This window comes from Stegostoma tigrinum, chromosome 26 (assembly GCF_030684315.1).
Source record: "Stegostoma tigrinum isolate sSteTig4 chromosome 26, sSteTig4.hap1, whole genome shotgun sequence".
NCBI classification, from domain to species: domain Eukaryota; kingdom Metazoa; phylum Chordata; class Chondrichthyes; order Orectolobiformes; family Stegostomatidae; genus Stegostoma; species Stegostoma tigrinum.
In genome coordinates this window covers 7,341,794-7,362,543 of record NC_081379.1, presented here as the reverse complement: position 1 = coordinate 7,362,543, position 20,750 = coordinate 7,341,794, and the positions used below count along the sequence as shown (strand labels likewise).

Sequence of the window (20,750 nt, the reverse complement as noted above, 5' to 3'; positions counted from 1 at the left end):
TATTTTTGTTTCCATATTCTAGCACATTATTTTTATCCAAAATAATTATCCAATGCCCACTTTAATGCCTCAATTGATTTTGCCTCCACTACATCCCCAGGCTGTGTTGTCCTATTTTCCGTTCCTTTTTTCTCTGTTTCTGTGAGTTCCAGACCCTAACTACCTCAGAGATAGTAAGAACTGCCGATGCTGGAGTCAGAGATAACCCAGTGTGGCCAGGCAGCGTCAGAGATAACCGTGAGCAGCTGGAGGAACACAGCAGGCCAGGCAGCATCAGAGGAGCAGGAAAGCCGATGTTTCAGCTCTGGACCCTTCTTCACAAATGGGGCTCGAATCTGCTCCTCCCACCTCACTGACCTATCCTCACCACTGCCTGCCTGCATTCACCCATCACCATCCCACCTACCTCCCCCGGTCCCACCACTCCACTCCCTAACGACCTGCTTTTTTCTCACATCAACGTTGCTTCTTTTGCATGTCACTTTAAATCCAGGAATTTCCCAGGTAGGCAACCATACTTGTTCGAGAGTGATTTCCAACCACGACTTTAAATCCTCTAGTCCTTATATGATCTGGAGTAGCTTCTCTGTCTGTCTGTCTGTCTCTCTCTCTACTCGAACCAGGCACTCGTGAGTTTGGAAATCTCTGTTAAATCTCCTGTCAGACCCCTTCTCTCTAGAGAGAACAATCCAGAACTCGTCAACCCTGTCCTCTCTACCGGATAGCATTTCCCTCTCTCACCTTTTCAGCCTTACTTCCTGTCAATGAGCCAGTTCTGTGTATCCGGCCCCTTTGGGAAACATTAAATAATCACAGGGACCCCATTAAATAATTCAGCAGAACTTTCAAGTATGAACAAAATAATCGCACAGGACGAGGGTAGCATTAGTTAAACTAACATTTAATTGTTTTTCAACCTGCCCAGAGATATTACTACACACCTCTGGAGCAGATAGGACTTGAAGGCAGGCGTCTAGAGTCAGGACTAGGAACACGACCACTGTGCCACAAGAGGGCCCCCTTTTGCCTAAGGGCCAGTCACATTTTGCTGTGTGTCTGACTCACATGCCCTACAGCGGATTTACTTCCCTAAAAGACATTAATGGACCTGACTAGAGATGATGGGAACTGCAGATGCTGGAGAATCCAAGATAACAAAGTGTGGAGCTGGATGAACACAGCAGGCCAAGCAGCATCTCAGGAGCACAAAAGCTGACGTTTTGGGCCTAGACCCTTCATCAGAGAGCTCTAGGCCCGAAACGTCAGCTTTTGTGCCCCTGAGATGCTGCTTGGCCTGCTGTGTTCATCCAGCTCCACACTTTGTTATCAGTGGACCTGACTAGCTTTGTTTTCGCGGACGATCCCTGTCATCTCCTAATTCTAGACTTTTCGAGTTTGAATTTTAAATTCCACCATCTTTCATGATTGGATTTGAACCCAGGACCCCAGAACATGAAACAAAAAAAATCACAATGATCTGCAGACGCTGAAAATCAGAAACTAAAGCTGAAATTGCTGGAGAAACTCAGCAGGTCTGGCGGAAAGAAAGCAGAACTATCTCTGAGACAGTAGGAACTGCAGATGCTGGAGAATCTGAGATAACAAGGTGTAGAACTGGATGAACACAGCAGGGCAAGCAGCATCAGAGGAGCAGGAAGGCTGACATTTCAGGTCTCGACCCTTCTTCAGAAAATCCATTCTTCCATTTGCACTCCCTCTCTTAAAGTGGCGACCGGGAAAATAGCATTGTCCCCCCTAAAGAGAGAGCAAGGCCAGAGTGTTTATTAAAACTGCCTCCTTATTTGCTGGGAGATAGGAGGAACTGCTGATGCTGGAGTCTGAGATAACAAGGTGTAGAGCTGGATGAGCACAGCAGGCCAGCAGCATCAGAGGAGCAGGAAAGCTCTCATTTCGGTCCCTGAAGAAGGCTCCAGGCCCAAAACATCGGCTTTCCTGCTTCTCTGATGCTGCCCAGCCTGCTGTGTTCCTCCCGCTCCATATTGGGTTATCTCCTTATTCGCTGGCCCTGTTTTGGGACTGGAATCTGAGCAGGAAATGCTCAGCTCTGCATCATCACCCATTCCCATTTGCGGGACACTTAGGAGTTTGAGGTTCTGTTGGGGACATCGTCTCTTTTCGTGCCCAGAGGACGCTGCCAAATTGGCTCCACATCCACACTCAGGCGAAGCTGCAAATGTTAAAACTTCATTAATAAAACGGAGTTATAGTAAACTAGCTGGGGAATGTGTGGAGAGTAGGACAAGCAGCGGTTTCCAAATACCTGCTGTGTCATTCGGAGCTAATGGTAGCCTCATGAATACTGCACTTCTACTTCCTACTTTCTAATATATAGAGAGAGAAATATACCCTGGTGAGGGTATAATGCAGTGGCAGACTGGGTAATGTCCCTGGCTCAAAACCAACAGCTTATGGCTCCAGTCCCACTCCTGGATTTCATGATTTGATTTATCATTGTCACATGTACATAAGTATAGTGAAAAGTATTGTTTTCGTGCAGAAGATAGTGTACAAAGACCGCAGGGTGAAAGAACAGAGCAAAGAATACAAAGTTACAGCTGCAAAGGAAGTACACAAAAATTGAGACCAACATTAGATGTGAAATTTGAGAGGTCCATTCACAAGTCTAATAATAGCAGGGAAGATACTGTTCTTGAACCTGTTGGTATGTGAGTTTAAGCTTTTGTATCTTCTGCTCAACGGAAGAGGTTGGAACAGATTCTAATCGGGAGGGGTTTTCGAAGATGTTGGCTGCCTTTCTCCAGCAAGGAGAGGTGTAGATGGAGTCCATAGATGGGAAGGTTGGCTTCCACAATGGTCTGGGCTGTGCACACCACCTTCTGTAATTTCTTACAGTCCTGGGCAGAGCAGTTGCTGGTGTAGTTTTAATGGAGCTCCCCAGGCTATGTTAACATGGGTAATGTAATTTTTCCATCAACTTGGAATTCCAGGGAGGCTAGAAATTTGTATGTGATCGTGCCTCTGACTGGAAGGTTGTCAGGTCATAAAAATTCCAGAGAATTAAATCTCAAATCCAGACTGATTCTCCTTATTAAGGAAGTTGTGGGGTGGCTGACAGTGACAGGCAATGTGAAAGCAAATATCTGCATGCCTGCACTCTCAGGTGTTTCTAAGATATAGGAACAAGGAACAGGAGTAGTCTATTCAGTCGCATGAGTCTTCTTCACTGTTAGATATAATCATGGCTGATCTCATCTCGGCCTCAACTCCATTTTGCTGCCAGCTCCCCATAACCCTTCAACCTACCGCTATTTAAAAACCTACCCGCTCCTTAAATTTACGCAGTGTATCATCCAGCATCTCCGCACTCTGGGCTAGATTCACAACCCTTTGACAGAAGTAATTTCTCCTCATCTCTGTTTTAATTTTGTTTTATTTCACAAATGTAAAATATCTTTATATATACATGGTCACAAACACAGTTCGGTTCTGTGCAGTATCATATCAAGGAAACAAACAGACTTTGGAGTTTGGCTCTGTCCAAACAAACCAATGGCATCTCTTACTTGTGAAAATTATATTTACACATATTTGAGGCTCTGGGAGGGTCCTATACCTGAACAGACCCCCACTTAACTTCAGTAGAAAGACCACAGACCCTTGGCGGCAGCTGCCCTGAGCATCTCTGTTTTAAATCTGCTACTCTTTATACTAAAATTGTGGTCTGTCATTCTAGATTGCCCTACCTCAGGAATCTCCCCTTCTATTCTGCCAATCCTCGGTAGCGTTTATATGCCTCAGTTAGATCTCCTCTCATTCACCAAAACTCCAGGGGTATAAGCCAAATCTGCTCAATCGCTCCTCATGAAACAAACTCATATCAAATAAAACTGTGGCCAATGTCTGCCCCTCTGGTAAAAGCTGAAAAATGCTGGAAAACCTCAGTCAGCCCATGAAAAGAGAAACATGACCCACTGTCAGAACTGAGCCTTTCCAGCAGAGCACATCAAAAAAAAATTCAACAGGTTGCCTGGTTGGCATCATTGTTGCACTTTGTGGGATCTTCCTATGCAAGAAACTGACAGCTGTTTTTCCACAATACAGTGTGTCTGTGAACCACGATGTGACATTTGAGGGTGTGAAAGCTGCTGTATAAATGCAAGTCTACATTTCACATGAATCGAACTCCAGAGTGAGATTGTTTTTCAGTGTGCCTGCTTGAAACAAGAACTGAACATCATTTTAATGAGACTCCATCACACAACACCCTCCCCGTCCTCATCCTTCCTGCTGACCCTCGTCTTCAGCAAAGTTCACTAACTGTCCTTGACAATGGGAGTATACAGTACCCTTTGCGTGCAGCAGTGAAGCTCATTATAAACAGAAAGTGTTGGAGAAACTCAGTAGGTCTGGCAGCATCTGTGGAGAGAAAAACATGGTTAATGTTTTGACTCCAGTGGTTCTTCTTCAGAACTGCTAGTACCCAGGAAAACATAGAACATAGAACATTACAGCGCAATACAGGCCCTTCGGCCCTCGATGTTGCGCCGACCTGTGAAACCAATCTGAAGTCCGTCTAACCTACGCTATTCCATTATCATTCATATGTTTATCCAATGGCCATTTAAATGTCCTTAAAGTTTTTGAGTCTACTACTGTTACAGGCAGGGCATTCCATGCCCTTACTACATTCTGAGTAAAGAACCTACCTCTGACATCTGTCCTATATCTATCACTCCTCAATTTAAAGCTATGTCCCCTCGTGCTAGCCACCACCATCCTAGGAAAAAGGCTCTCACTGAACACCGTATCCAATCCTCTGATCATCTTGTATGTCTCTATTAGGTCACCTCTCAACCTCCTTCTCTGTAACATAAACAGCCTCAAGTCCCTGAGCCTTTCCTCATAAGACCTTCCCTCCATACCAGGCAACATCCTGGTAAATTTCCTCTGCACCCTTTCCAATGCTTCCACATCCTTCCTATAATGTGGTGACCAGAACTGTACGCAATACTCCCAAGTGCAGCCGCACCAGAGTTTTGTACAGCTGCAACATGACCTCCTGGCTCCGAAATTCAATCCCTCTACCAGTGAGTGGATAAGTGAAGGTGGAGCTCAGAGAGAGAAAGACAGTTCGGCAGACAAAGCCAGGAAAGGAGAAAAGGTGTTAGTTGGGGGACCGTGAGTGGGTAAAGATGGGTAGGCTGTGCTGAAAGCAGTCAATGGCATGACAGGGTCTGGCCTGTGGGGAGTGGGTAAAGGACTGGGAGGAGGTGTTCAGGCTCTAAAATTGTTAAATTTGATCTAATCTTGAAAGAAGACAGGAGGAACCACAGTAAGCCAAGTTACAGGCCCATTTCACGAATACCCTCTTTTCCCAACCATGAAGGTAGTGAACCATAACAGTAAGGAGTTTGATGTTGCAGTTTCCTTGAGGAAACAGACTGTGATGGTGGTAGACACATTTTCTGCAAAAGCTTACCATTTTAACAGGTCTCCATGCTCCCCTGATCCAGACTGGGTGGGGAGTGTTATCCCGCGAAGGGCAATCTCAACATTACTGGCAGGCCCACTGAGCCACCATTAATGCTACCGAGGGCAAATGTTCAAAGAGCAGTGCTTCAGAGGGTCCTCATGCCTTTCCAGCCCAGTGTGTTATAAAAGGACAGAGCCAATGAGCAGACAGCCATGAGACAACACTATCAGAGACCCCACCAGCCAGTAGGTCAAGCATATATCAGGAGAGTTGACACAGGCACAACCCTACAGTTCCAGATTCAACGGTTCTTCAGAAAAGCTGACGTTTTGGGTTTGGACTCTTCTTCAGAAATTGAGATGGGTCCAGGCCCTAAACGTCAGCTTTCCTGCTCCTCTGATGCTGCTTGGCCTGCTGTGTTCATCCAGCTCTACACCTGGTTATCTCAGATTCTCCAGCATCTGCAGTTCCTACTATCTCTCAGCAGTTCCTCATTCATTTTGTCCACAGTCTGCAACTTCTTCCTGAGACTTAAATATATCGAGTTTTGAAGAAAAATCCTACTAGACTCAAGAGTGTTAGCTCTGTTTCTCTCTCCACAGATGTTGCCAGACCTGCTGTGTTTCTCCAGCATTGCCTGTGCTAGTTTTGTTCTATCATCTCCCCGAAGAGACGGGTTAACCTGCCTGAACTCCACAGCCAAGGAAACAGATGGAAGTATGGCCATAGAATATGTGGGTGATGAAAACTGTAGATTCCCTGAGAGGTGAGTGGAAGTCTGAAATCCAAACCATATTTGGCTTTCCTCAGCTAAGCACAGATATCCTGCAGGTTTAGGAAGTTTCCTTTCTATTTACCCTCCAATACTCATACAGCATTGCTGTCAGTGAGTTGAGCCAGTGGCAGATTCGATTTGAAGCCCAGTGCGGACTCATCTGCTCTGTTTCTCCCCTCTCTCTTTCTCTGCTTCAGAAGGACTGTAATGCTGAATTTTAACTTTATTTATTTCTCCAATTTATACCTGGGGCACCTTTGCACTTGAGTTGGCGCTGGAAAGAGTGACTTTGTATACCCAGCCCTGTGGGTGGCATGGTGGCTCAGTGTTTAGGACTGCTGCCTTGCAGCATTAGGCGTCCCAGGGTCAATTCCAGCCTTGGATGACTGCTTGTGGGGAGTTTGCATGCATCCATGCAGATTTCCTCAGGGTGCTCTGGGTTTCCTTCTGCAGTCCAAAGATGTGCAGGCTAAATTGTCCATAGTATGCAGGCTGGGTGGATTACATGGTTCGGGTCCTATGGATAGGGCAGGAGGTAGGTAGGTCTGGCTGGGATGCTCTTTGGAGGCTGATTGGCCTGCTTCTGTGAATTGGGGAATTATATGAGATTCATGTACTTGAGTAAATGTGACAATAAAACCTAATTCTAATCCACTCCAAAGCTCTCGTGAGTAGATTTCTAATAAATACAAAATCCTCTTGATGCTGGAAATCTGAAATGAACTGGAGAAACTCTGCACCTTCTGTTGAGAGAATAAAGAAGGGACTCCAAACATCAGCTCATCCCGCCCCCTTGACCTGTCTGTCCTCCCCGGACTGACTGATCCCCTCCCCACCTCCCCACCCATACTCTCCTCTGCACCTATCTTCTCCTCTGTCTATCTTCAGTCTGCGTCCCCCCTCTCTCCCTATTTATTTCAGAACCCTCTCCCCATCCCCCTTTTCTGATGAAGGGTCTAGGCCCAAAACGTCAGCTTTTATGCTCCTAAGATGCTGCTTGGCCTGCTGTGTTCATCCAGCTCCACACTTTGTTATCTTGGATTCTCCAGCATCTGCAGTTCCCATTATCTCTGACTCCAAACATCAACTTTTTTTCTCTCTGTACAGATGCTGCCAGGTCTGTTGAGTTTCTCCAGTGTTCTCGGTTTTTATTTAGGAACATATTCCATTAGCTACTACAGAGTGTACACTCCTCATAAAATGGGGGTTGATTAGCTTAGACGGCTGGTTTGCAATACTGAGTGCTGCCAACAGTGTAGGTCTAATCCCTGCATTGGCTTAGGTTACCATGATTGGCTCTCTCTTTCGACCTGAGGCTTGGTGACCCTCAGATTAAACCACCACCAGCCATCTCTGTCCAACGAGAGAGCAGCTCTCTTGTCTGGTAAGTGTTTGGTGACTTTTATTCTTCATGAAGAGAAAGGACAAACGGCTTACATTTATATAGCGCCTCCCAGGCTGATCCAAAGCCATTTGCAGTTCAATTTCTGCAGCATCTTTTATAACGTAAACATGACAGTGTCTCAAAAACAGCGATGTGACTACTAATGACCATAGAATCTGTTGAACCATTCAACAGTTTAACTCAGTTCTGAAGAACAGTCATATTGGACTCAAAGCATTTACAGTGTTTCTCTCCCTCCACGGATGCTGCCAAAACTGCTGAGTTTCTCCAGCACTTTCTATTTTCATTTCAGACTGCCAGCATCTGCAGAATCATCCTCTTAATCTGCCTGACTGAAGTTGGTTAAGGGGATGTTATTGACTGGGACATCAGGGAGAATTCCCTATTTGGCAGATGATTCTATTGGACCCTTTTGTGGCTGATAGCAGACAGGGACATCTATTTAATGATGTTCCAAGTTTGTGCATTGTGATCCTACAGTCTTCAAACTGAGAAATGAGAGACAAAGTGTGTGCACATATGACAGGAGGATAAACAAACAGAAGACTCTTTTATGATTCATTTTAATAACTTTACAAAAGCTGGGATTTTCAGAAGGCTCAGCACACTGAAAGATTTCTATTGTGAACATCAGTTCAGAGAGGAAGGATTTGTGATTTATTGGCAGTTGGATGCAAGGTTTGAACTGGAGATTAGAGAAGGCATTTCCCAGGCCAATAATGACAAAGCCTTCCTAAAAATACAAAGATCAATCCAAGGTCACTTCCAAGCTACAGAGACACTTTCGGAATGGTTCAAACAAGGGGATGAAATGTAAATCTTTGCCCGTAGGTCTCACCCTCAATCTCTGCCAAATTAATGAAAGAGGTTTTGTCTAGGGAGAAGAAAGGAGTTTCTGTTGGCAGTGCCAATCACTCATTGACAAAGTGCAATGCCAGCTGATGGCATCAGCCAGCAGAAGGAGAGGTGCCCTTTCCTGTTCGTACTTGGCACTCGATCTCTGGCGTGAAGCCGACTGTCCCTCAACTCTGAAAGGCTGTTTCCGGATCAGGGGCTCAGGCCCCAGATTGCAATCTCAGCCAGAAGCCCCGTCACGGCATGAGAAAGTACTGATGGGAATAGCTTCCCTATTTTAACTTGTGCAGTAATAATTAAACCTCTCCTCAAGACTCAACCATGCAGCTTCTAGGCCCTTACTAATGTTGAGGTAGTGATATTGTGTTAATATAATTGAACTAATCATCCAGAGAACCAGGGCAGTGGTCTGGGTGCACAGGTTCAAATCCTACCATGGCAGGGTGTGCAATTTAAGGTCAGTTAATAAATCTGGAATTGAAAGCTAGTGCTGGTAACAGTGACCGTAACAACTATCATTGATTGTTGTTAAAAACCCACTGGTTTGCTAATGCTCTTTGGAGAGGGAAATCTGCTATCCTTACCTAGTCTGGCCCACATATGACTTTAGATCCATAGCAATGTGGCTGACTCTAAAATGACTGAGCAAACCTTTCCACTGAAGACAATTAAGGCAATAAATATTGGCCTTGCCAAAATGCCAACATCCCATGAACAAATTATATTACATTGACATTTTGCATATATGCATCATCTCTGATTTAAGAGAGCATTTCTACAGCTGTAACAAGTAGTAACTAGGAAAATGACAGCCTGCTGGAAGGGAGTAATTAATTTAATACCTTAAAGCAACACTTCTGGTACATTAACTCCCTCTGTGCAGCCTCTGCCAGTGCAATAGCCCCTTAGATCTGCTTCTGACAGTAAAGCACGCTCTCAGCAGTGACAGTAACAATGCAGCACTGCCTGAGTACTGTCTTCGATGAAACAGCATTCCTTACAGTGCAGTACTTCCTCAGCACTGCCCCGCACCGTGTCTGACTGTGCGACATTCCCCACCCCAAGCACTGCATCTGATGATGCGACATTCCCACCCCCCCAGCACCGCATCTGATGATGCGACATAGCCCCCCCCCAGCACCGCATCTGATGATGCGACATAGCCCCCCCCCCAGCACCGCATCTGATGGTGCGACATTCCCACCCCCCCAGCACCGCATCTGATGGTGCGACATTCCCCCCCCACCCCAGCACCGCATCTGATGGTGCGACATTCCCCCCCCACCCCAGCACCGCATCTGATGGTGCGACATTTTTCCCAGCACTGCATCTGATGGTGCGACATTCCCCCCCCACCCCAGCACCGCATCTGATGGTGCGACATTTTTCCCAGCACCGCATCTGATGGTGCAACATTCCCCCCAGCACATCTGGCGGTGCGACATTCCCCCACCAAGCACCACATCTGATGGTGCGACATTCCCCCCCCACCCCAGCACCGCATCTGATGGTGCAACATTCCCCCCAGCACGTCTGACGGTGCGACATTCCCCCACCAAGCACCACATCTGACGGTGCGACATTCCCCCCAGCAACGCACCTAACGGTGCGACATTCCCCCCAGCACCACATCTGACGGTGCGACATTCCCCCCAGCAACGCACCTAACGGTGCGACATTCCCCCCAGCACCACATCTGACGGTGCGACATGCCCCCCCCACCCCCAAGCACCACATCTGACGGTGCAACATACCCCCGCCAAGCACCGCATCTGACGGTGCAACAAGGGATCCCACATTTAAAACAGAGATGAGGAAGGATTCCTTCTCTCAGAGGGTAGTGGGTCTATGGAATTCTTACCGAGGCTGATGATTTAAATATATTTAAGACCATCACCGCGGTCACCTCTCATTCTTCTATATTCCAAGGAGTACAGGCCCAATCTACTCAAGCGACAGTTCTCAGATATTGTAGCAGCCTGGTGAAACTTCTCTGGTCTGGCACATATCTTTCCTTAGACTACAAGCTCAAAACCTGTTCACACTATCCCTGTTGTGGCCTGATAGTTGCCTTGTATAGCTTTAGCAAAACGTCCCTAGTTTTATGCCCCAGTCCCTTTGACATAAAGGCCAATATTGAAGTCCACTATCTGAACTAGTCTCAGATGCAGGCTCAGTGCAGAGTACTTGGAGCTAAACAGCAGAGACCACTCTGTTAGAGTCTTGCCTGAGGGTCTCAGGATGTTAATTATTACGTAATGATAGTACAGAAAGCCCTAGCCACTCTTCTGCTGAAACTTTGTTCAGGCATCCTTTCACAGAAGAAACAACAGTAGGCCATTCAGCCCTTTGAGGTCTGCTCCACTATTCAAAATCAGATCCGCTGTGATCTTGTTAACGACTCTGCATTCCTACATACCCCCAATAATCTTGCAGCCTCTTAGTAATCAAGAATGTATCCACTTCTGTGTTAAAAAATATTTCTCACAAACTTGGTTGAGTGCTTTGAGGAAATAACAAAGATGATTGAGGGCAGGGTGGTGAATGTGGTCTACATTGGACTTCAGCAAGACATTTGACAAGGTCCCTCATGGCAGGATGATACAAAATAAGATGTCACATGGGATCCATAGTGGGCTAGTCAGGTTCAGTCATAGTCATGGACACTGCAGCAGCACTTGAAGAGTTTTTTTAAAACTGGAGGCCTGTAACCTGTTCCACACGGATCAGTGTTGGGAACCCTGTTGTTTGCAATATATATTAATAACCGGGAGAACGTAGTTGGTCTGATTAGTAAGTTTGTGGATGACCCAAAGCTTGGTAGGGCTGCAGATAGTGAGGAGGAATACCACAGCAGGGCATAGTTAGGCTGGAGAGTTGGGTGGAACGACAGATGTAATTTAATACAGACACATGGGAGGTGATGCATTTCAGTAGATCTAATGCAGGAGGGAAGTGTACAGTTAACAGCAGAATCCTTAGCAACATCAATATACAGAGGGATCTGAGCATGCAGGTGTATTGATCCCTGAAAGTGGCATCACAAGTGGATAAGGTGGTCTCAAGAAGCCACGTGGCATGCTTGCCTTCATCGGTCGAGGCATCGAGTATAACAACTGGCAAGTCATGTCGCCATTCACTTCGGCCACATTTGGAATACTGTGGACAGTCCTGGTTGCCACACCACCAGAAGGATGCGGAGGTTTTGAAGTGGGTACAGAAAAGGTTTACCAGGGTGTTGCCTGGTTTGGAGGGTATCAGCGACGAAGGGAGACTGCGCAAACTTGGTCTGTTTTTTACTCGAACGTCGGAGGGTGAGGGGCAACTTGGTAGAAGTTTACAAAACCGTGAGAAGTCTGGATAGCATGGATAATCAGGGTCTTTTTCCCAGGGCAGAAATGCTAAATTACTACAGGACACAGGTTTAAGGTAAAAGGGGGGAAAAGTTTAAAGGAAATGCGAGAGGACCCTTTATCTTTAGCTAGAGGGTGGAAAGTGCCTGAAATGTGCTGCCAGAGTGGGTGGTGGCGAAAATACAACAGGAACATTTAAGAAGCACCTTAACAGATCTATGAATGAGGAGGAAATAGAGGGATATAGACCAGGTACAGGCAGAAGGTTAGAATCATATATCAATACAATCTGGGTATAAAGGGCCTGTTCTTTATCCTTTAAGCTTCTGCATCTACTGCCTTTTGAAGAAAGGGATTCCAGAGAGTCACAACCCTCTGAGAGACAGAATCCCTCTGAGAAACTAATACCAATAAGAAAGGACCAATGGCAGTGAATCTACCCAAGGCATCTCAACTAGTTCCAATGGAGATGACCACAATACATACCACTCACTGCTTCACAATAGCTCCATGCAAAATAACACCACTGCTGCATGCCAACAGATATCCCCTGGTAAATCAGTACAGTAACTCAGATGGATAATGCACAGTTAATTTATTATTAATATTACATTGTGTTGTAAACATTGCTCAAACTGTGAGAGAAATAACAAGACAGGAATTACAACAACATAATGACGTGTGAGGACACAGTACACAACATTGAGTGGGATGGGAGATGGGGGCGAATAGGGTAATTCATGAGTTTGGGACACAGTTGCAATGGAGCACCAGTGAGGGCTCTTAAGGCGCTATAGTAGCGCTTCTTACAATGAGCCAGGAGGTTTGGGCTCAAGTCCCTACCTGCTTCAGAGATGTGTAATATGAGAGGTAGCAATGGCCTAGTGGTTTTATCACTAGACTGTTAAATCCTACAACTCAGCTAAATTTTCTGGGGATCCAGGTTCAAATCCCACCTGTGGCAGATGGTGGAATTTGAAATTTGATAAAGAGAGTGTGAAATTATGAGTCTAATGACGGCCATGAATCCGGTGTCAGAAAAACCCAGCTTGTTCACTAATGCTCTTTAGGGAAGGCAATCTGCCATCTTTAGCTGGTCCATCCTACACGTGACTCCAGACCCAGTCATGTGGTTGACTCTTAGCTGCCCTCTGGGTAGTAAGTGCTGGCCTAACCAGACACTACTCACATCCTGTGATAAAACTAAAAGAAGTTCAGCATTTGCTGGCTATCCCTTAAATACCCTTGAACTGAGTTGGAGGAGAGTGGATGGTCAGCCACATTGCTGTGGGTCTGGAGTCACGTGTAGGCCTGACGGGACATCAGCGAATGAGATTTTATTTTAAAATGACAATTGATGACGTATTTACTCTCGAGACTGACTTTCAATTCCAGGACTTCCTAACTGAATTTAATTTCCACTAGGAGCTGGTGGGATTTGAGCCTAGTGCCTCTGGGCAACAAATGCTGGCCCAGCGAGAGATGCCCCAACTCGCGAGCGACTAATAAAGAAAAAGCTCTGAACAGGTGAGTTAGAAAATATCTAAAAGGAGCACAGTTTTCACACAAACCAGCATTAAAGCAAACTGAGGAAAATGGTCGTTTTGCGGGCTTTTTAAAAAATCCTTCAACAATCAGTTACAGAGTGTGGATATCTCTGGTCAAGCCAGCTTTTACAGCCCATCCCTAATTGCCCTAAGAAGATTGTGGTGGTGAACCCCAGCTTTCAGGAAAGCTGCACCGAGTGCCTTGAAGGGCCGCTTGGGAGGGAGGTAAGGATTGAACCACATTGCTGCAGATCAGGAGTGATAGGTTGGCAGGACTGGGGAATATCGGTCAGACACACGGGCACCCAGGACTCAGGTTAGCTCGTTGGTTATTTAACTCGTCAAGTTTAATCCTTATTGGCTCAGCATTAAGAGGCTAAAAGCAAGGGGCGACGCCGCCCACATCGCCAGACAAGCCTCAAACAGCAGCGAAACATTTCCTCCTCCATCCCCTTCCCTTTCAGAGGCAAATTTGGACATGGGCAGCTTTGGAAGATGCCCCTTGGGGAAGGGGGCTGTCGAAGAAGTAGCCACCGCTTGGCACTGTGTGCAACAGAGGTCATTGATAGCGTGACTGTACACAGGTTCCAGGGAGGTATCATCCTACAGATTGCCTGCCATGCACAAGTGGTCAGCTGCAGAGCTGCCTCACTAACATCAGGGTACGTGGCACAGCTGGGTAATTGGTTTACAAACTGGGGATTTGTGGGGCAGCGTGGTTCCAGCTACTTAGCCCACTTAGTTACCCACCTCGGAGTACAAAATGAAACGCTGACCCACTCCCCCCCACCCCTTCCTCACTCCACCACACTCCCTACTCCCCTCAATATCACACAGATGGAACCATTCCTCCAGACTAAGAGACAACAGTTCAAGCTGGCAATAGAATGCAAAGTTAAAGAATGCAAAGGTGAAACCAGCACTGCACCTTCACAGGATGGTAAGCGACTTCGGCCAAGGATTGGGAATGTAAGAATTGGGTAAAGGCCACTCAGCCATCCGCAATTCCACACCATGTAGGCCAATCTGTAGCATAACTCTATCTTAACCACCTGGGATTCCTGATAACAGGGACATGTAACCTTCTACAGTGAGAATTCATGATCTGTAGCAACTGCTCCTCTGATCACACGATCTAGCCCTCTCACCAATGAGACCTCAGCACTGGGAGAATCTACTTCATTCAGGCAGCTTCTGGGTTGCAGTCTATAGGCACTTATATCTCGACCATCCCCTCCTCATGACAATAAAAAGATGAGTCACTTTGGCACAAATAAAAAATATTCAAACAGGCCTCACCAGCTATTGGCACATAATAAATTACCAAGGTCACTAGTTACCTGGCTACATGAACAGTGTAAATCTCTCTCAGTTACCTGATGTGACTGGCTCACAGCTGACTTAATATGACATGACTTGGCAACAAGAACTGAGGGGAATGGGGGATTCGCTCTCGAAGGGGTGGAGGATCCTAAATGTTTACGCTGCCCCTCTCATTGTCATCCATCTTCTCGAGATCACTTACTACCTGCTGTTCCCTGACCCATCCCTCTCCTTGCCATGACAACGGGTCTCTTCACTCCCCCACCCACCTCGCCATGGCAACGGGTCTCTTCTCTCCCCCACCCACCTCGCCATGGCAACGGGTCTCTTCACTCCCCCACCCACCTCGCCATGGCAACGGGTCTCTTCTCTCCCCCACCCACCTCGCCATGACAACGGGTGTCTCCACTCCCCCACCCACCTCGCCATGGCAACGGGTCTCTCCAATCCCTCAACCACATCGCCATGGCAACAGGTCTCTCCATACCCCAACCACCTCGCCATGTCAACAGCTCTTCCCTCCCCCACCCAAACAGCCTCCCCCCCCCACCCTTTGCCAACATCTTCAGTCCGTTTTCCAAATCTTGTTCAGCACCTTCACCACTTCTTCGTAGATGATGAAGACTATGGCGACATCCAGACAAACGCGGCCTAACCGAGGTACCGTTCCTTTGTAAAACCTTTGGGGGAAGAGAGGAGTCAAAAGGCATTCCATTAGTTTTAGGCCGAGCCTCCGATTTTAACCAGGAATTGGGAGGCTAATCACTGTGATGAGCAGCGACTGAACATCCCGGAGAAAATGCTTCATAACTCAAAAAGAAATAATTCTTCTAAAAACATTTCCTTTCATTCTTTCCCCTTCTGACTGTGCAATGATTGTTAATTATGGTGGTCACCACACCTCGATCAGCCACCCCATTCTATCACACAATTGTTACCGTGCAAAGGAGGCCGTGTGGCCCTTCGTGCTAATCTCCTGTCTCTTCCCCCTTATCCCTGCACAGCATTTGGATTCAAATACCATACAACAGTCCCTGTTGAATGCTTCTATTGAACCCGCCTCCACCACATTTCCAGGCAGGGCATTCCAGACAGTAACCACTCACTGCGCAAAGAAACTTTTAATCACACCAACCTTGCTTCATTTGCGCATCAGCATCAGGGATTTTTTTTCTTTCATTCATGGGATGAGGGCAGTTAAGAATCAACCACATTGCTGTGGGTCTGGAGTCACAATATAGACCAGATCAGGTGAGGATGGCAGTTTCCTTCTCTAAAGGCCATTAGTGAACCAGATGGGTTTTTCTGACAGTCGGCAATGGATTCACCATCATTGTTAGATTCTTAATTCCAGATATTGTATTGAATTCAAATTCTACCATCTGCCGTGGCAGGATTCGAACCTCGGTCCCCAGAACGTTATCTGGTTCTGTGGATTAACGGTCCAGTGATAATACCACTAGGCCATTGCCAACCCTCAGGCCCACCCCGAGTGTGGCTCAGTGGCTAGCATTGCTGCCTCACAGCGCCAGGAACCTGGGCTCTACATCAGTCTTGGGCGACCGTCTGTGTGGAGTCCGCACATTCTCCTTGTGTAGGCCTGGGTTTGCTCCAGTTTCCTCCCACTGTCCAAAGGCACGCAGGTTAGGATAGACTGGCCAAGCTAGAGAGTCCAGGCATGTGCAGTCGATGTGGATTGGCCATGGGAAATTCAGAGTTGTAGGGGGCTCCGTTTGGATGGGCCGCTCTTTGGAGTATCATTGTGGACTCAACGGTCTTCTTCCACACTGCAGGGGTTTTCTGTCACTTTAAGTCTATGCCCTCTCATTCTTTTGTCTTTTTCGTCCAGTGGTGCTCTTGTTGCTGATTGGTGGGATCTGGGAGCCACTCGCTGGGCCAACGCCAGATGGTGCTAATCACGGTAATGCTGCGAGCTTAGTAATCCAGAAGATCAAGCTGATGCTGTGGGACCGAGGGTTCGAATCCTGCCACAGCAGCTGGTGAGATTTGAAATCTGCTCATCAATCTACAATTCGAATCTACTGTTCTCCAGCCACTTTTGTGAAGGCCCATCTGGGTCGCATTCGGGAGAGGAAAACCAGTTCTCTACTTGGTCTGGTCCACACATGACTCCAGACCCCGCAGCGATCGCGTCTTAACTGCCGTCTGGAAGGGATGGGCAAGCCACTCAGTTTGAGGGCAACTAGGGATAGGTGACAGATACGGGCCTTCACAAAATCCTGCGAAAGAATAAATAAAAATTGGATCAAGAGCACTTGAGATCATGCTCAGTTGGTACCGGCACTTGTAGCATTAGTGCCTTTAAACATCTCAGTTCCACTTGCTGAGTTGATCAGGTTATTAGCTGTAAAAATCTCCACAGTGTGGAGGAGTGAATCTGTGATAGTCAGAAATCAATCATGGGGAGAACTCTTCTAAAAATAAAAATGGCATGCAGAAGGAAGTTTTCTTCCAACCCTTTGTATTAAAGTCATTTAATTTACGACTGGTGAGCTAAGAAACTGTCAGTAAAGAGGAATATGCTCAGTGTTTGATTTTTGTGGGTTACTAGAGTTCATTCAATTTGAGCCCCTTCACGAGTTCCTTAAATGGCACCCCCATCCTTGCACTGGCCCCAGTGACTGCGGGGTGTCCTCTTCACAAAATCCATGGCAGCAACACATTAAATCTCCACTGGCATGGCCCACAATGCCCTTAGGGAGGGAATTCCAGGATTTTCACCCAGCAACAGTGAAGGAACAGCAATATATTTCCAAGTCGGGATGGTGAGTGTCTTGGAGGGGAACTTGCAGGGGGTGGCGTTCCCATGTGTCTGCTGCCCTTGTCCCTCTAGATGGAGGTGGTCATGGGTTTGGAAGGTGCTGTCTGAGGATCTTTGGTGAATTTCTGCCACGCATCCTGTACACAGTACACACTGCAGCTACTGAGCGTCGGTGGTGGAGGGAGCGGATGTTTGTGGATATAGTGTCAGTCAAGCGGCTGCTTTGTCCTGGATGGTGTCGAGCTTCTTGAGCATTGTTGGGGCCGCACTCATCCAGGGCAAGGGGGGAGTTTTCCATCATACTCCTGACTTGTGCCTTGTAGATGGTGGACAGGCTTTGAGGAGTCAGGAGGTGAGTTACTAGCTGCAGTATTCCCGAACTCTGATCTGCTCCTGTAGCTATCGTATTTCAATAGCTAGTTCTGTTCAGTTTCTAATAAACTGCAGCCATTGAGAGTCAAGAGGCCGTGGTTAGATTGTCTCTTATTGGAGACGAACATTGCTTGGCATGTGAGAATCTTACTTACCACTTGTTAGCTCAAATCTGGATATTGGCCAGATCTTGTTGCATTTAAGCATTTGCTTCAGTATCTGAGAAGTCACTTCAACGAGTGAGAGCAAGGAAGGGTTAGTGACAGAATGTAAGAGCCAGAGTGGGAGCGAGGAGCAGGCAGTGATGGGTGTAGGGAGATGAACAGGGAGGTTAAATGTTCCCAGACGGCAGGAAGCAGATTTTGGAATAAAAGGCCTTGTACAGAGCACAGGATAAATGGACAGCAGAAAGAGTTTTGAATTTAATTGGGTTTGAAGAAGTTGGGGGTGGGGAAGGTAGGGTAGTAAAATTAGTAAGATTTTAAACAAACCTTCTCTCAAATAAGGCAGAGGTGTGTGTGTGTGTGTGTGTGTGTGTGTGTGCGCGCGCGCATGTGCGTGCTACAGTGCGTGCATGAATCAGAGCGCACATGCATATTTGTTAGTGTGTGAGGTTATGTGCACGCATATCACAGTTTGTGCATCTGTGTGCACATGACAATGTGTGTATATTTGTAGGTGTGTGTCTGTTTGTTAATGTGTGTGTGGATTAATGTGTCAGAGAGAGTGAGCGCGCACGCGCTTCAGAGAGAGGAACAGAGTGTGTGTATGTGCATCAAAGAGAATGTGTGCCTGTATGTGTGTGCGCGTCTGTCTGTGTGTGTGTGCCTGTATGTGTGTGTGTGCCTGTATATCAGAGAGAGTGTGTGTTTATGTGTGTGCGTGCATACATGTCAGAGAGAGTGTGTGCATGTACGCAGGTGTATGTGCATGTGTATTAAAGGAAGTCTATCACGTAGAACAAATAAGGCCTTGTTTTATGGCTCAGTTGAAAGGCAGCAGCTCTGACAGTGCAGCATTCCTTCAGTACAGTAAAATTCTTCATTCTAGACCAGGAATTATAGCCCGGAGAGACAGTGCTAAGATTTGCAGTACCATTCTAGGGAAGGGCTGCAGCAGAGAGGATATATGTATGGAAACCATTAAAAGTCGGGCTGAGGGAGCAGTTCACAAAGTGTGGAACATGCTGGGCTTCACCGTTAGGGAAATAAAACACTAGTGCAGGAGGTGATGGTGAGCTTCTGGTTTGGCCTCACGTTAGGTATTGTGCCCAGTTCCAGGGACTGTTCTAAGGTGACAGTATTGGGAAGCGAGCAGCAAAAGAGATGACAATAGTTCCAGGAATGGGATGACCTCGCGGTAATATCAATAAACTCTTAAACCAGAGACCCAGATAATGTCAGAGATAATGGGAACTACAGATGCTGGAGATTCCAAGATAATAAAATGTGAGGCTGGATGAACACAGCAGGCCAAGCAGCATCTCAGGAGCACAAAAGCTGACGTTTCGGGCCTAGACCCTTCATCAGAGAGGGGGATGGGGGGAGGGAACTGGAATAAATAGGGAGAGAGGGGGAGGCGGACCGAATGTTCTCGGTGGACCTGAGCTCAAATCCCACTAACCCACCAATGGTGGAATTTGCATTCAGTAACAATCTGAAAGTGTCTAATGATGACCATCGTTGATTGTCAGGATAAACCCATCCATCTGCTAAGTAGACTCGATGGGGTGAATGGTCTAATTTTGCTCCTATATCTTATGGTCACCCACATGCTAGGAATGAACATTAAAAATAAAAAAAACTTGGGTTGTGAAGATAGGTTGAAGAATTTAGACTGCTCTCCTTGGGGAAGAGAAGGTTGAGAGAAGATGTGACAGTAATGGGCAATACCATGGTTCAACAGTTAGCACTTCAGCCTCACAGCAGCAGGGACCCGGATTCAATTGCAGCCTCAGGCGACTGTCTGTGTGGGGTCTGCATATTCTCTCCATGTCTGTGTGGGTTTCCTCCCACAGTCCATGGATTGGCCTTGGGAAATTACCCATAGTATCCAGAGATGTGCAGGTTACGTGGGTTGGCTGTGGGAAATGTGGGGATAGAGCAGGGAGCCGGGTCTAGGTAAGATATTTAGGAGGTCGGTGCAGATTTGATAGCTTGTATAGTCTTGTTCTGCTATGATTCTACTCAAAACCGCGTGCCAATAGGGAGATAAAGTCATAAGGTACTGCAAAGACCCTTCAGTCCAACTCATCCATGCCAACCAGTTTTCCCAAACTAAACCAATCCCATTTGGCCCATATCCCTCTAAACCTTTCCTATTCATGTACCTGTCCAAATGCCTTTTCATGTTGTAATTGCGCCCACATCCACTACTTCCTTTAGCAGCACATTCCACACACAAACCACACTCGGGTTCCTCTTCAATCTTTCCCTTCTCACCTTAAAAATATGCTCCCTAGTTCTGAACTGAGTCAGCTAGGGAAAAGACCTTATCTCTGCCCCTCCTATGCTCCAGTGAAAAATGTCCCATCCTATCCTTATAACTTAACCCCTGCAGTCCCAGCGACATCCTGGTAAATTTATTCTGACCTGCTCCAATTTAATGATATCCTTCCTACAGCAGAGTAGCCAGAACTGTCCTCATTATTTCAAAAGTGGCCTACAATGTCCTCTACAACCTCAACATGACGTCCCAGCTCCTATACTCAATGGTCTGAGCAATGAAGGCAAATGTGCCAAACTCATCCGAGAAACAACCCTCCACCACTACCCTCTGTCTCCTACTGTCAAGCCAATTGTGAATCTAACTGGCAAGCTCTCCCTGATTTACCTTTACAAATTAGTCTACCGTGCAGAATCTTATTTAAGGCTTTACCAAAGT

The 20,750-nt window shown here is 46.7% G+C and overlaps 1 protein-coding gene across 2 annotated transcripts in view; it reads right to left on the bottom strand.

The window, feature by feature from the left end:
* LOC125463910 (tricarboxylate transport protein, mitochondrial) overlaps window positions 1-20,750 on the bottom strand; it is an 89,666-nt gene that overhangs the window by 1,575 nt on the left and 67,341 nt on the right. Inside the window, exon 9 of one of the 2 annotated variants that reach the window (XM_048555672.2) lies at window positions 15,266-15,393. The exons of the other annotated variant lie outside the window; for it this stretch is intronic. Within the exon in view, the coding sequence (XP_048411629.1) occupies window positions 15,279-15,393 (115 nt within the window). The 3' untranslated portion in view covers window positions 15,266-15,278. Of the gene's footprint in view, window positions 1-15,265; window positions 15,394-20,750 lie in introns of those variants that run through there. 2 annotated transcript variants of the gene reach the window in all.